At 41.0% G+C, this 15,947-nt stretch overlaps 1 protein-coding gene across 1 annotated transcript in view; it reads right to left on the bottom strand.

Annotated features, from left to right (window-relative positions):
- The window catches only part of CDK18 (cyclin dependent kinase 18), a 260,183-nt gene that overhangs the window by 128,831 nt on the left and 115,405 nt on the right, over positions 1-15,947 (bottom strand). The window contains exon 2 of the mRNA XM_073587216.1: positions 3,011-3,149. Coding sequence (XP_073443317.1) covers positions 3,011-3,134 — 124 coding nt within the window. The 5' untranslated portion in view covers positions 3,135-3,149. The remainder of the gene's footprint in view (positions 1-3,010; positions 3,150-15,947) is intronic.

Genomic DNA, 15,947 nt, shown 5'->3' with positions numbered 1-15,947 from the left:
AGCGTCTTTTTTTTTCCAAGGGAAAAAAACAGTTGCATGTTGTGAGTTCATTTTCCCCTTCGTCACTGGGGTCTGGTGAACTCCCTATTCTGGTGGAGGAAGGTAATGAGCCTGATTATCAGGCACCTGAGTCTAATGAGGATGACTGGCTGAGTGGAGTCACGGACTGGATATAAGGCTGCCGACGCCGTTCTGCCCTGCGGGTGATTTCTCTGTGGACTTCTAGGACACCAGTCTGATTCCTGCTCCTCTAAAGCTAAGTTTCTGTTTTGCCTGTTAGCTTTTTGTTTTGTTTTTTGTTTTCCTTGCTTTTCAGTATTCTGCCATTCCCTGCTGGGGTGAGCTGAATCTCCTTTTGCCTGTAGCTCTGTCTTCAGTATATTCCTGAGCACTGACATAGCTTTTTGAAGCCTAGCGTCTTCAGGGCCTTTTTCACTGTCAGTCTGTTGGCTCTGATTTTCATAGGGTTTTTTACGGATTGCAGACAGCAGCCTTCCTGTCCTTTTCTATTTAGTTAGCTTTGGCCCCTCTTTGCTCAGTCTATCTTTCTGTCTGTGTTAGTATTTTCATCTTGCTTCACCGTCATTATATGTTGGGGGCTGCCTATTGCTTTGGGGTCTGCTCTGGGGCAGTTTAGATTTCCCCTTTCTTTCTTTAGGCCTATTTAATTCTCCGGCTGTGATCGAGGGGTCTAGGGCATCGTAGGAACCCCCCACGGCTACTGCTAGTTGTGTTGATAGGTTCAGGGGTTTGCAATCCGTAAAAAACCCTATGAAAATCAGAGCCAACAGACTGACAGTGAAAAAGGCCCTGAAGACGCTAGGCTTCAAAAAGCTATGTCAGTGCTCAGGAATATACTGAAGACAGAGCTACAGGCAAAAGGAGATTCAGCTCACCCCAGCAGGGAATGGCAGAATACTGAAAAGCAAGGAAAACAAAAAACAAAACAAAAAGCTAACAGGCAAAACAGAAACTTAGCTGTAGAGGAGCAGGAATCAAACTGGTGTCCTAGAAGTCCACAGAGAAATCACCCGCAGGGCAGAAGGGCGTCGGCAGCCTTATATCCAGTCCGTGACTCCACTCAGCCAGTCATCCTCATTAGACTCAGGTGCCTGATAATCAGGCTCATTACCTTCCTCCACCAGAATAGGGAGTTCACCAGACCCCAGTGACGAAGGGGAAAATGAACTCACAACAGTTGCAATAGTTTTTTTCACTTGAAAAAAAAACCCTAGTCCAGTGTTGGGGGAAATAAAAAACGTTTATCTCATCTTGACCCGAAGGATTCTTCATTACAGCAGCGCAGACTATTATCGTTTTAACGTCCAAATAGGTCAATCCTGGATGAGATCATCCTCCAGCCATGAGGAAGCAAAAGGGTATCGCCCGATGGTCTTGTGGCGTTTTTGTTCCCCTACAGTTCTTCTACTAGGTGAAGAGTATTGGTATTATCAATTACATAACTTCATCATTATAGCATGGTAATTCACACCAATGGTGGTTATACGCCGAAGTCCTGGTCGAGGGCGGACATGCCATCAGGTCATATTGTGCAGCCGCAGAGGGGCTCAAGAGATAAGGGGGCTCACTTCTACGTCCAAAGCAGCTTCTATCACAGACGCATAAATGGGTACATTATGATGAACTACAGCGCTGCGAAAGGCCCATATGCTGTTCTTGCACAGGGCCCCTCTTCTGTCTGTGTTGGCCTCTGCTCCATAATATTTCTATGTGAATGCCATGTTTAGCTTTGTCACATGATGTTAAATGGATCAGAGGACCTTATTGGACAAAGTCCTCCTAAGAAACACTGGCATGTAGAGTAGATAAAGATTTTTGGGTGAAGACAGGGAAAATGGTGGTGGTGGTGGTGTACAAGCAGAATGTATATACATTTTATAGGTGTATTTTGCCTGGGATAAAGAAACAACATGAAAAATACAATAGAGGCACAAGAAAAGGCATGATTACAATCTATATACAAGTGCTTCTCACTAAATTAGAATATCATCAAAAAGATAACTTATTTCTGTTCTTCAATACAAAAAGTGAAACTCATATACTATATAGAGTCATTACAGAGTGATCTATTTCAAGTGTTTATTTCTGTTAATGTTGATGATTATGGCTTACAGCCAATGAAAACCCAAAGGTCATTATCTCAGTAAATAAAAATAATTAACAAAAAAACATCTGCAAAGGCTTCCTAAGCATGTAAAAAGTTCCCTTAGTCTGTTTCAGTAGGCTCCACAATCATGGGGAAGACTGCTGACTTGACAGATGTCCAGAAGGCAGTCACTGACACACTCCACAAGAAGGGTAAGCCACAAAAGATCATTGCTAAAGAAGCTGGCTGTTCACACAGTGCTGTATCCAATCATATTACTGGAAAGATGAGTGGAAGGAAAAAATGTGGTAGAAGCATTTTGTACAGGACTGCTATTATGTGTTATCAAAAAATACTGATACATTGCACTTAATCTCCTTTAAATAGGTCCAAGTATGTGCTTATATGATTAGCCTAGTTTTATGCTGCCCCTTAGTCAAAATTAGACTGATAATAATAATCTTTATTTTTATATAGCGCTAACATATTCCGCAGCACTTTACAGTTTGCACACATTATCATCACTGTCCCCGATGGGGCTCACAATCTATACTCCCTATCAGTATTTCTTTGGAATGTGGGAGGAAACCCACGCAAACACGGGGAGAACATACAAACTCCTTACATATGTTGTCCTTGGTGGGATTCGAACCCAGGACTCCAGCGCTGCAAGGCTGCAGTGCTATCCACTGAGCCACCGTGCTACCCGTGTCATGCTGACCGATAGTATGATAGTACTTAACTGTTGGCAACATACATAAATATAGTCGATATAAAGAAGGAAAAAAACTTGGCATGCCAAGATATAACCTACACATACCAATACAAGCTACCCACTGCCACACATTCATCGCCTGATTGATCTTTATGCAATATTCAATCCTTTTGTTTCAAGACACTCACCTTCACTATGTTGACTGTTTTTCTGGTTGTATTGCTCTGTGAATTCTGGGATGGACTCTTCTATAGTTTCTGTTCGAGGAACAGAGAGGGAGAACCTCCGGGTAAAATGTTTCATCTTGTTCATGATGACAAGATAGACCTAGGAGAGATACATCTGAGTGTGAGAAAGATTTCATAGAAGAAAAGAGGTAGGCAAACGCAGAGCATGAGAGAGAGGAATGGGAGTGAATGGAAGAGAGAGTAAAGCAACAAGAGATCGAAAGAAGACGGAAGAGGACTGGAAATGAAATCATAGAATAGTGGAATGGTCCCATTAATGAGACAACTAGTAAAGCTGGAGAACATCACCAAGAAGGTTCATGGGTTAAGGGGATTATTTTAAAGAGGTGCCAGTTATGTTCCATAATGATACGAGAAATAGCTTATTAAAAGACATTGCACAGAATGGTGGAAGCAATAGATGACCATAAATCTGCATTAGAGTTAGGAATATAGGAAGAAGTAGAGAGAAGTGCAGGCTGCTTGGCTACGAAGCGAACACGAGCATGTGGGAGGGCTGCATCTGCTGCATCTCTTATCATAGAGATGAGCCTCTGAAAAACGAGGCTTTACGTACCTGATCATATTGGAAATGATCGACTGCAAGCTCTTCTGCCTGGAAACCCAGCCTAGCCCTGCCCTTGTACTGCCCTTTGCTGTGGCATTCCTGATCCAATGGTTTTATGAGGCAATAATACTGCACTACTTCTTCATTTGTACTCTGCTTTTTCCTTACTCTTAATCACATTTCAACCAAATACATAAACTCGGCTCATGTGCCAGGTTTTATGGACCTGACCCAACAGCTGTGCAGAAGGGATATTACACTGCTGGCTGGAGCTTGCATTTCTAGTGTTCCTGGCTCTGGAGGTGTTAATAATCCTTCTCTGATATATGGCTACTTCTGCTTTTTGGCTATAAATTTGTTCCCAGGCATTTCCCACCCTGCCCAGGTAAATCAAAACTCCCCATCCTTATGATAGGGAGAGTATGAACCTGTTGTCCTCCCCTATAAATAGCGCACTATAGGCAATGGTATTTTTACATAAGAAAAGGCCACCTTACCGCTGCCGGGGCAGCAGAGTTCATGGCGCTTGTAGAAACAGGTTTAGCTGTGCACAGTGTGTTCTTTTGTGCTTACTGATTTGCAGAGATTTCAGCAGTTAAATACTAATTTAAGGAATAGTTTCCAGAGTACGAATGAATGTAAAAACATAGTAACATAGTAACATAGTAACATAGTAATTAAGGTTGAAGGGAGGCTTTAAGTCCATCTAGTTCAACCCATATCCTATCCTAACTTGCCCTAACATGTTGATCCAGAGGAAAGCAAAAAAAACCCCATGTGGCAACAGTAAGCTTCACATTGGGGAAAAAAATTCCTTCCCGACTCCACATCCGGCAATCAGACTAGCTCCCTGGATCAACGCAATATTAAGGAGACTAGTGTATATACTCTGTAATATTATACTTTTCAAGAACGGCATCCAGTCCCTTCTTAAATTTTAGTAGTGAATCACTCATTACAACATCATATGGCAGAGAGTTCCATAGTCTCACTGCTCTTACAGTAAAGAATCCGCGTCTGTGAGTATGCTTAAACCTTCTTTCCTCCAGACGTAGAGGATGCCCCCTTGTCCCCGTCACAGGTCTAAGAGTAAAAAGATCATTAGAAAGGTCTTTGTATTGTCCCCACATATATTTATACATTGTAATAAGATCACCCCTAAGCCTTCGATTCTCCAAACTAAATAACCCCAAGTGTAATAACCTGTCTTGGTATTGCAGACCCCCTAGTTCCCTAATAACCTTGGTCGCTCTTCTCTGCACCCGCTCCAGTTCAGCTATGTCTTTCTTATACACCGGAGACCAGAACTGTACACAGTATTCTAAGTGTGGTCGCACTAGTGACTTATATAGAGGTAAAATTATGTTCTCCTCATGAGCATCTATGCCTCTTTTAATGCATCCCATTATTTTATTTGCCTTTGCAGCAGCTGCTTGACTCTGGCCACTAAATGTGAGTTTGTCGTCCACCCATACACCCAGGTCTTTTTCAGTGACTGTTTTGCCCAGTGTTTTACAATTAAGCACATAATTATACAACTTGTTCGTTCTACCCAAGTGCATGACCTTACATTTATCCCCATTAAAGCTCATTTGCCATTTATCAGCCCAAGCTTCTAGTTTACATAAATACTCCTGTAATATAAAATTGTCCTCCTCTGTATTAATTACCCTGCAGAGTTTAGTGTCATCTGCAAATATTGAAATTCTACTCTCTATGCCCCCTACAAGGTCATTAATAAATATGTTAAAAAGAAGCGGGCCCAAAACTGACCCCTGTGGTACCCCACTGCTAACCGTGACCCAGTCCGAGTGTGCTCCATTAATAACCACCCTTTGTTTCCTATCCCTGAGCCAGCTCTTAACCCACCTACACATATTTTCCCCTATCCCCATTGTTCTCATTTTATGTATCAACCTTTTGTGTGGCACCGTATCAAAAGCTTTTGAAAAGTCCATGTACACCACGTCCACTGCATTCCCTTGGTCCAGTCCGGAACTTACCTCTTCATAAAAGCTTATCAGATTAGTCTGACAGGAACGGTCTCTTGTAAACCCATGTTGATATTGGGTCATAAGGTTATTCTTCTCCAGATACTCCAGTATAGTATCTCTTAGAAAACCATCCAGGATTTTACCCACAGTTGAGGTTAAACTTATTGGCCTATAATTTCCAAGTTCAGTTTTTGTCCCCTTTTTGAATATTGGCACCACATTTGCTATACGCCAGTCCTGTGGTACAGACCCTGTTATTATGGAATCTTTAAAGATTAAAAATAGTGGTCTATCTATGACTGTGCTTAATTCCTGCAGTACTCGGGGGTGTATCCCATCCGGGCCCGGGGATTTGTCAATTTTAGTGATTTGTAGACGCCGCCGTACTTCCTGCTGGGTTAAGCAGGTGACATTTAATGGAGAATTTTTATCCCTGATCATGTTATCCGTCATGGGATTTTCTTGTGTAAATACTGTTGAAAAAAAGTAATTTAGCATATTGGCTTTTTCCTCATCTTCATCCACCATTTCACCCAGACTATTTTTAAGGGGACCAACACTATCATTTTTTAGCTTCTTACTATTTATGTAGTTAAAGAATATTTTGGGATTATTTTTACTTTCTCTGGCAATGAGTCTCTCTGTCTCAATCTTTGCTGTCTTGATTTGCTTTTTACAGAATTTATTTAATCTTCTGTATTTATTTAATGCCTCATCACTACCTACTTGCTTTAATTCTCTAAATGCTTTATTTTTATCTCTTATTGCGCCCCTTACAGTTCTATTTAGCCATAGTGGTTTCCTCCTACTTCTCGCATGTTTATTCCCATACGGTATATATTGTGCACAGGTCCTATTCAGGATGCTAATAAACGTCTCCCATTTTCTTTGTGTATTTTTATGTCTCAGGATATCGTCCCAGTTAATTGCACCAAGATCATCTCTCATCCGTTGGAAATTTGCTTTCCTGAAGTTTAGTGTCCTTGTAACCCCTCTACTACACATCTTATTAAAGGATACATGAAAACTTATTAATTTGTGATCACTGTTACCCAAGTGACCCCCAACCCTTACATTTGATATGCGGTCTGGCCTGTTGGTTAATATTAGGTCTAGCAGTGCCCCCCCTCTTGCTGGGTCCTGAACCAGTTGTGAAAGGTAATTGTCTCTCATCGTTGTCAGAAACCTATTACCCTTGCTGGAACTCCAGGTTTCGGTTCCCCAATGTATTTCAGGGTAGTTGAAGTCCCCCATAATAATGACTTCTCCTTGAGTCGCAGCTTCATCTATTTGCTTTATGAGGATATTCTCTGTAGCTTCCGTTATTTTTGGAGACTTATAACAAACCCCTATCAGTAATTTATTATTTTTCCCCCCTCCCCTTATCTCTACCCACAGGGACTCTACATTTTCATTAGATTCATATATATTATCACGAAGGATAGGTTTTAAGGATGATTTTACATATAAACACACGCCTCCCCCTCGCTTATTTGTACGGTCATTTCTGAACAGACTATAGCCCTGTAAATTAACAGCCCAGTCATGGCTCTCATCCAGCCATGTCTCAGATATCCCCACCATGTCATAATTATGTTCCAACAACATTAACTCCAATTCCTCCATTTTGTTGGCGAGACTTCTGGCATTAGTATGCATGCACTTTATGTATCTCTCTGTACCTCTATTCTTTCTTAAATTATTAACTGTTCTAACCCCACCCCCCATGCCACCTCCACCCCCAATGTCATTATTTGTGCCCAGGTCTCTATCTGCACTGTCTTCCCCTCCTATAAAAGGAATACCCTCCCCCCCGTCCCTAGTTTAAACACTCCTCCAACCTTCTAGCCATTTTCTCCCCATCACAGCTGCACCCTCCCCATTGAGGTGCAGCCCGTCCCTAGCGTAGAACCTGTAGCCAACTGAGAAGTCGGCCCAGTTCTGCAGGAACCCAAACCCCTCCTTCCTACACCAATTTCTGAGCCACTTATTAACCTCCCTAATCTCCCGTTGCCTCTCTGGCGTGGCACGTGGTACAGGAAGTATTTCCGAAAATACCACCTTGGAGGTCCTTGCTTTAAGCTTACAGCCTAATTCCCTGAAATCATCTTTAAGGACCTTCCACCTACCTCTAACTTTGTCATTTGTGCCAATGTGCACCATGACCGCTGGATCCTTACCAGCCCCTCCCAGTAATCTGTCAACCCGATCAGCGATGTGTCGGACTCGAGCGCCAGGTAGGCAGCACACCGTTCGACGATCCCTGTCTTTGTGACAGATTGCCCTATCTGTTCCCCTAATAATTGAGTCTCCCACTACCAGAACCTGTCTGGCCTGCCCTGCTCTCCTATTTCCCCCCTTACTGGAGCAGACACTCCTCCGGCTTTCAGAGGACATGCCTTGCTGCAGCAGTGCTACTCCTGCACTAACACTCCCCTCATCTGCCAACTTAGCAAACTTATTGGAAACATCCTGTCTCCCTGGAAATGTCCCTTTTTATATACACAACAACATTTCAGTAAAGTTGCATTTACAGAGCGAACAGATTTAATTATACTTGATGGATATCTGAATTGTTATGGACTAATAACATTACAAATGCACATTATTTAAGAAAACTTTTAATAGCTCAATTGTATTACCTGTCAGGTGCTTTTTTTGGGGAATTAAATCCTTATCCGTTTTGCCTTACCTGAGAAATCCATCAATGAAATCATATGTAAATGAGCTACAAGTACATCTAGGTGGGACATTGCACTTGCAGCTCTCATGCCCTCCCTCCTTATTACCCTGCCTCCTGTGTCTGCTTGACAGGTCAAGGGAGGCAGGTCACTGAATCAAGAGTGACCAGTCAGTCAGAGACAGGATGCGGGTGGTAGGTGGGGAATAAAGAGGATGGGCAGGAAAGCTAAAAGTGCAATGACCCACTCAGAAGCACTTGCAGCTCACTGGCATTCAATGTCAATGCTAGAATTCTCAGAACGGCACAACATTTTACAATTAAGGTAAGGATTTAATGACCATGAACGCGTCAAATACATACATCTCATAAGTTTGAAGTAAAGAATCTCCATGACAGGTTCTCTTTAAAGAGGTTGTCCACTACTTTTACATTGATAACCTATCCTTAGGATAGGTCATCAATGTCTGATCACCCAGCACCCCCGCCGATCAGCTGTTATCGGTGTCGGCGTCCGGAGGTACTCACTTGTGGAGCTGGCCATCTTCTGATAGTGGCCCCTCAGTGTACTTCACATCCACCTTCCATTGCTTTGAATACGAGGCAGATGTACAGTTCCAAGCCTCGACCATTACCAGAAGACAAAGCTGCTTGGCAAATGAGTACTTCCGGCCGGCAGCCACTGCCACTGATAACAGCTGATCGGCGGAGGTGCCAGGTGTCGGACAATCTCTTTAGCATTCACACTAGCACTTTAGATCCACTTATTATTAATCCAGTTAAAGAAACAAACAGAGAAATAGAACCAAACCCCAGACAGAAAGTGAAGACAAAGCTTACGGTACATTTTTTTTTAAAACAGATCCATTTGATGGATCTGTAAAAAAAAAAATGGAAACTTTGTCCTTTGTATTTGTTTTTTTCCTGTTTTTAATTGATCCGTTTTTGCTGGAGAGGTCTCTGAACACCTCTAGTTTTCTTTGCATGCATAGTATTTAAAAACGGATCATTTAAACAGAAGGATTTGTTATGATGTGTTTCCTATCTTTAATAAATGTAAAAAAAAACCTTAAGTGTCCCATCTGTCTGCTATATATATTTTTACGTGGAAAATAAAAGTTTTACAGACCATGTTCTTTTCTCTGGCCACAAAATCGATGAAATGACGTGGAAGTGCAATAAGGACTGCGCTTGATTCTGGTAGAGTAAAGGGTTCTTTATTCAGCCAACGCGTTTCCTGAGCCTGCTGGCTCACTTCATCAGGGCAGATTACATTGGAAGACAGTGAAACATACTTATAGACAAAAAAGGCGCCAATACAGGGTCAAACAGAATCATCAAAGGTCAAAAAAAAACAAAAAAAAACAAAAAAAACAATGAAACTTTATTACAAGCATAAAAAACACAACAATAAGAGTATATATAGAAAAGAAAGAATAAAAATATGTAAAAGTACAAAAAATAAAATATAAAACAGAGTGCTATGGATCACGGGGTTAAAACATGGCTATAGTTAAAAAAGGTGAGTCCTCAAGGGGTATTAGAACCTGGCTCATAAAATGAAGATGGAAGGTATTAAGGTACTGTCACACTTAGCGATGTACCAGCGATATGACGCGGTCAGGATCGCTGGTACATCGCTAAGTGGTCGCTAGTGAGCTGCCACACAGGCAGATCTCACTAGCGACATCGCTGGGGACGGGGATCGCTACTTACCTGTCACACTAGGCGATCCTGCGTCCTCCCGCCCGGCTCCACGCGTAGCTTGTCTTCACAGCAGGAAGCGCCACAGGAAGCTGACGACGAGAAACAGTCCTGAACGTTCTCGCGCGATCAGCGATAAGCAGCGGGGGAGCCGGTCGCTGGTAAGTATCAGACACAGAGATATCGCTAGCAATATCGCTATAACGTCACTAGTTATAGCGATATTGCTAGCGATATCTCTTAGTGTGACATACCCTTTAGTCCACTAGACCATAAAGTTGACCGTGGCGGTGTGAAGAGTAAATTGAGGGGTTGTTTGTCACTTTATTTAGGAAAAAAAAAAAAATATATAGAAGATACATTGATGATTTATTCTTAATCCTGGACACCGGTCACGTTTCAGTTGATGCTTTTATTTCTTCTATACAAAATAACACATGGGGTTTGGAATTTACCCCCCACATTAGTAATACCCAGATGGACTTTCTTGATATCACTTTTTTTATAAAAAATTCCAAAATTCATACTAAAACCTTTTTTAAGAAAGTTGACTCCAATAGTTATGTCCATTTTAAGAGTAGCCACTATTCCAAATGGCTTTTTAACATCCCTCATAATCAATTTCAGAGAATCCGAAAGAATTGCACAGAGGACGAGGATTTTAATAATCAAGCTGAGGTCCTCAAGGGAAGATTCCTTGCTCAAAAATACCCCTCCCAATTGGTTCATTCTACTTTTAATAATGTTTTTAAAAATTTTAATCAGCAAACTCTTTTAAGTGAGAGATCTAAAGAAAAGGATGCACATGATAACTATCAGGCCAACTTCATCACTACTTATAACTCCCAACATAAAGAGATAAAAAATATGTTAGGTGACCTTTAGTATATTGTCAAAAAAGATCCAATACTCAATAAAGTTCTGCCTGATAGACCTACTGTCACTTTTAGGAAGGCCAGATCACTAAAAAACCATCTGGCCCCTAGCAGATTGACCCAGTGTACTCCTGATAACTGCACTGGCTTGACACCAGGCATTTTCAGATGCCTGAAACCCAGGTGCAGCTTATGCAGTAATATTGCTCATAATACATTCATCTTTTCACATCCATTCACCTCAGAAAAATTCACCATCACTAACCACCTGTCCTGTGTGTCTTCCTTTGTCATCTATGTCATCCTTTGTCCTTGTCCTAAATTGTATGTTGGCAGAACCACACAACCCCTTCACTGTAGAATGAATTCTCATAGACACAACACTAAAACTGGGTATCAAAAACACGGTTTGTCACGTCACTTTGATTTATTTCACCAAAGAGATTTTTCTAAAGCTATCATTTTTCCTATAGAACACATCCCTGAACACATTTCCAATAGAACCCAAGCACTGAATAGAAAAGAGGTCTATTGGATTTATAAATTAAAGACAATTGGTCCCTATGGCCTCAATATTATCAATGATGCTTTTATTTGATAGAAGAGGGGGAAAAGATTTATTCTTCACACCATTACAGTCAAGCTTAATGGTCTAGTGGCCTAATACCTTACATCTGCAGTTTATAGTCTGTACTTGCACTTCATGAGCCAGGTTCTAATACCCCTTGAGGACTCACCTTTTTTAACTATAGCCATGTTTCAACCTCGTGATCCTTAGCATTCTGTTTCATATTTTTTGTACTTTTACATAATTTTATTTTTTCTTTTCTATATAGACTCTTATTGTTGTGTTTTCTATTTTTGTAATTTCATTGTTTTTATTCTTTACCATTTTTGACCTTTGCTTATATTGTTTTTTTTTTTTTTTTTTCCTAAATAAAGTGACAAACAACCCCTCAATTTACTCTTCACACCACCACGGTCAACTTTATGGTCTAGTAGACTAATACCTTCCATCTGCATTTTATGAGCCAGGTTCTAATACCCCTTGAGGACTCACCTTTTTTAACTATAGCCATGTTTTAACCCCGTGATCCATAGCACTCTGTTTTATATTTTATTTTTTGTACTTTTACATATTTTTATTCTTTCTTTTCTATATATACTCTTATTGTTGTGTTTTTTATGCTTGTAATAAAGTTTCATTGTTTTTTTTTTTGTTTTTTTTTTGACCTTTGCTGATTCTGTTTGACCCTGTATTGGCGCCTTTTTTGTCTATAAGTATGTTTCACTGTCTTCCAATGTAATCTGCCCTGATGAAGTGAGCCAGCAGGCTCAGGAAACGCGTTGGCTGAATAAAGAACCCTTTACTCTACCAGAAGCAAGCGCAGTCCTTACTGCACTTCCACGTCATTTCTGCAATTCTGTCCTAGGACCCTGTGCAGACTTGCTGCTGCTTCTTAAGCGTTCATGGGTGTTGTGACTTCCTCACAACCCCAATAGGTGAGCACCTTCCTTACTATTCCACCATTTTAATTGTTTTATACGGATTTCACACAGTGGATGCGCCCTGTATCTCTCCTTTTATCTCACAAAATCGATGGCAGACAGAACAAATGCAAACAAATGACATTTTGTGTAATTAAAACCCCATTTAAATTAGTGGATCCTTTAACCTAATGTTTTACTTTTTTTCTTCTCCTCTGATGGATCAGAATAACGGAAAAAAAAATGCTAATGTGAACAGAGCCTTAATCAATTTCTTTACACATCAATAACATTGCTGTCCATCAAACCTCTTGATTACAATACTGCATAGCGCAAGTGTATCTTCCAGCAGTATAGGAGACTACTATAAAATGCTGTTAACTGCATGGTCCGCTTACTGTTTTACTTTAAAGGGTTTTCTGGCAAAGAAAAATATTTTTCAAAACAGATCAGAATGCTATAACAGAAAATAAAAATGGGGGCATATCAATCTCCATTGTTTCCCAATCCCAATTTTGCAAAGATGCATAAGGACTACTGACTAAAACATTGGCTGGAGCAGGTTTAGGATGGCCACAGTGGGCGCATGTCCCTGTGTTGGCACATTATATCAGCAGGAAGCACACCATTCTAAGTTTATTAAAAATAATTTTTAATCTCTGGACAACTTTTTTAATAGTGTTGCCCAATGAAAACATCCCCTTACTACATACCCTATAAGTGCATATGTACCAACATGACAGGCTACAGGTTGAACTTTAAGGGGTTGTCCACTACTAGGACAACCCCTTCTCATAGTCAACGCTTGGCCTCATTAAAATGAAAAAGCCTATACTCACCTCCCGTGCCGGTGCAGCACCCACGATACCAGCACTCCTGGTCCGGGGGCTTTCGTGCGGCTGCATGACACATGGTGCCAGGTGTCCAATCATCGCTGGAGTCATTGTCCCCGAAACATGACAAGGAAGTCAGAGAGCAGCTGCAGCCAAAACTTCTTCTCCATGTTCGATTTGTCTGAAGGCGGGGACAGTGACGTCAGTGGTGATTGGGTGCTGAGGTCATGTATCATAACAACGGCACATGAGCCCCGGGGAGAGCAAGTGTTGACACCGCGGGATCGGCGCTGGCATAAGAGGGGAGTATAAACCTTTTTATCTTATTGGGGGGCCAAGGATTTGTCCAAGTAGTGGACAATATCTTTAAGTCTACATTCAACCTTAAAAAGTATGAAACTATGAAACCAACCCGTTGGAACCTATTGGAACCAACCCGTGTCAACCAGACGAAATAGATACTTACGAAAGGTCACCAACATATTACACGGACGGTAATCCTACTGAATAACCTGTATATAAAACGAGATTGTTCATGCAGTGGCCAGGCACGACTGCCGGTCAACGATGATAACTGATAGTGAATTTTTTTTGCTTGCAGTCAGCTAATTACAAAGAGTGTCTATCTAACTTTGTAAGTCTAACCTATGTAATGTTTTAAGTTTTCCAACCTCTTTGACAGAAATACTAGCAAATATCTTTAAGTTTCCTGAGCCTATTACTTTATGAAATGTTATTAACTATTAAAATTTCACTTAAAATTCACTGCCGAAGAAGGTGCCCAAAAAGAATATTGATACATGTTGCAAATAAATGACATTAGTGGTTTCTGTTACCAATGTCTGGGATCAAACGCCCTATTGTACTACTCAGAGACTGCGATCATTGAAGAACTTCTGACGCAATCTTCTAGGCAAAGGAAATTCGATGTATTGTCCTATAGATTGCCGCAGTCCTTTTGGCTGTGTAATCTGTGATGACCCAAGCTTAATGATTCCACAAAGATGAGCTTCAGAGAACTACCCATGACATATCAAAAAGAGCATTTTCAGCTGCATATCCTCTATGTATGTACAGAAAATGTTACTGACACAACTCATGGCTGAACAAGCAAAAAAATATAAAAAAGAAGATAACAAAGATTTATGTGGATTGTCGGGGAGCAAAATGTTATGTCTTTACAGACCTTCCTTCGGCTCAGAATAGCTTTATAGTATGAGGTTATGCCTTATTGATTAATTGAGCAGAAGTAACTTTCAAGGGTCATAAACACAACTGTAAAATGTATCTTACACACAAATATTTGTATGAGATACAGACCGGCGGATAGGACTACATATCAGAAATGCACTATGAAATATTTTTTGTAAAAAAAAAGATGTAAAATCAGTATTACCAGTACAGATAGGTATATGTTCTGAAGTATACAGGGGTTGGACAAAATAATGGAAACACCTGGAAACATCAACAAAAGTTAGTTTAATATGGTGTAGGTCCACCTTTTGCAGCGATCACAGCCTCAATTCTCCGAGGTATGGATTCATACAAGGTGTGAATTGTTTCCAAAGGAATTATAGCCCATTCTTCAGTTAAAACACCCTCCAGTTCTTTGAGCGACGATGGCGGCGGAAATTGACGTCTAACTTGAATCTCTAAAATCGACCATAAATGCTCAATAATGTTGAGGTCTGGGGATTGTGGGGGCCAGATGAGATGCTCCACTTCATTACAATGTTCCTTGTGCCATGCATTAGCGATTCTAGCTGTATGAATTGGTGCATTATCATCCTGAAAGATGGAGGGGAACAGTGCTTGAACCATAGGATGCACTTGGTCGCCCAAAATGCCTAAATAATCGCGGCTGTTAATTCTTCCATGAAGGGATATCATTGGCCCGGCGGATCTCCACGAAATAGCACCCCAGATCATCACAGAGCATCCGCCATGTTTTACGCTTGGGAGAAGGCAGTCTGGATGGAATGCTTCTTTCGGCTGTCTCCAAACGTACACTCGGCCGGAGGTCAGAAATAGGGTAAACGATGATTCGTCCTCGAATATCACATGTTTCCACTGCTCGAGGGACCAATTCTGGAGGTTTCTACACCACTCGAAACGCTTGGAAACATTTGTCATTGAGAGCAGCGGTTTTCGAATTGCAGCTCTTCCGTGGAATCCAGATTTGTGCAGCTCCCGACGAACAGTTTTTGTGGAAACTGGGTTCTGTAGGTGTTCATTGAGCTCAGCAGTGATTTTCGGAGCCGTGGTCTTGCGATCCTCTCTCACAATTCGCTTTAGAGTCCGACGATCTCTCTCAGTCAACTTCAACTTTCGGCCGAACCTGTGCTTTGCTGCGGACATTTTTCCTTCTCTTTCAAACGCAGTCATTACTTTGGAGACAGTACCTCTTGACACGCCAAGCATTAGGGAACTTTCTGTTACACTAGCGCCTGCCATACAAGCACCAACAATTTGGCCTCTTTGAAAATCCGAGAGGTCTGCCATTGGTATCAGGTTCTCATCAATCTTCTTACAATTCTGCAAAACAGTTAATTTACATACACATCACATAACACAAATAATCAACTACAAAACATTACCATATGTCACGGTTTGCATGTTTATAACATGTTCGAAGATTATGATGCCAAAACGTTAGGTGTTTCCATTATTTTGTGCAACCTCTGTATGTTTGTAAATATTGAGTACAAACAGTGATATTGGTACTATATAAATTAGTACGTATCTATCAGGATGGT

The sequence above is a fragment of the Dendrobates tinctorius genome, unplaced genomic scaffold (assembly GCF_039654945.1).
Source record: "Dendrobates tinctorius isolate UK_male_01 unplaced genomic scaffold, ASM3965494v1 ptg000098l, whole genome shotgun sequence".
NCBI classification, from domain to species: domain Eukaryota; kingdom Metazoa; phylum Chordata; class Amphibia; order Anura; family Dendrobatidae; genus Dendrobates; species Dendrobates tinctorius.
This window is presented reverse-complemented; position numbering and strand designations above follow the sequence as displayed.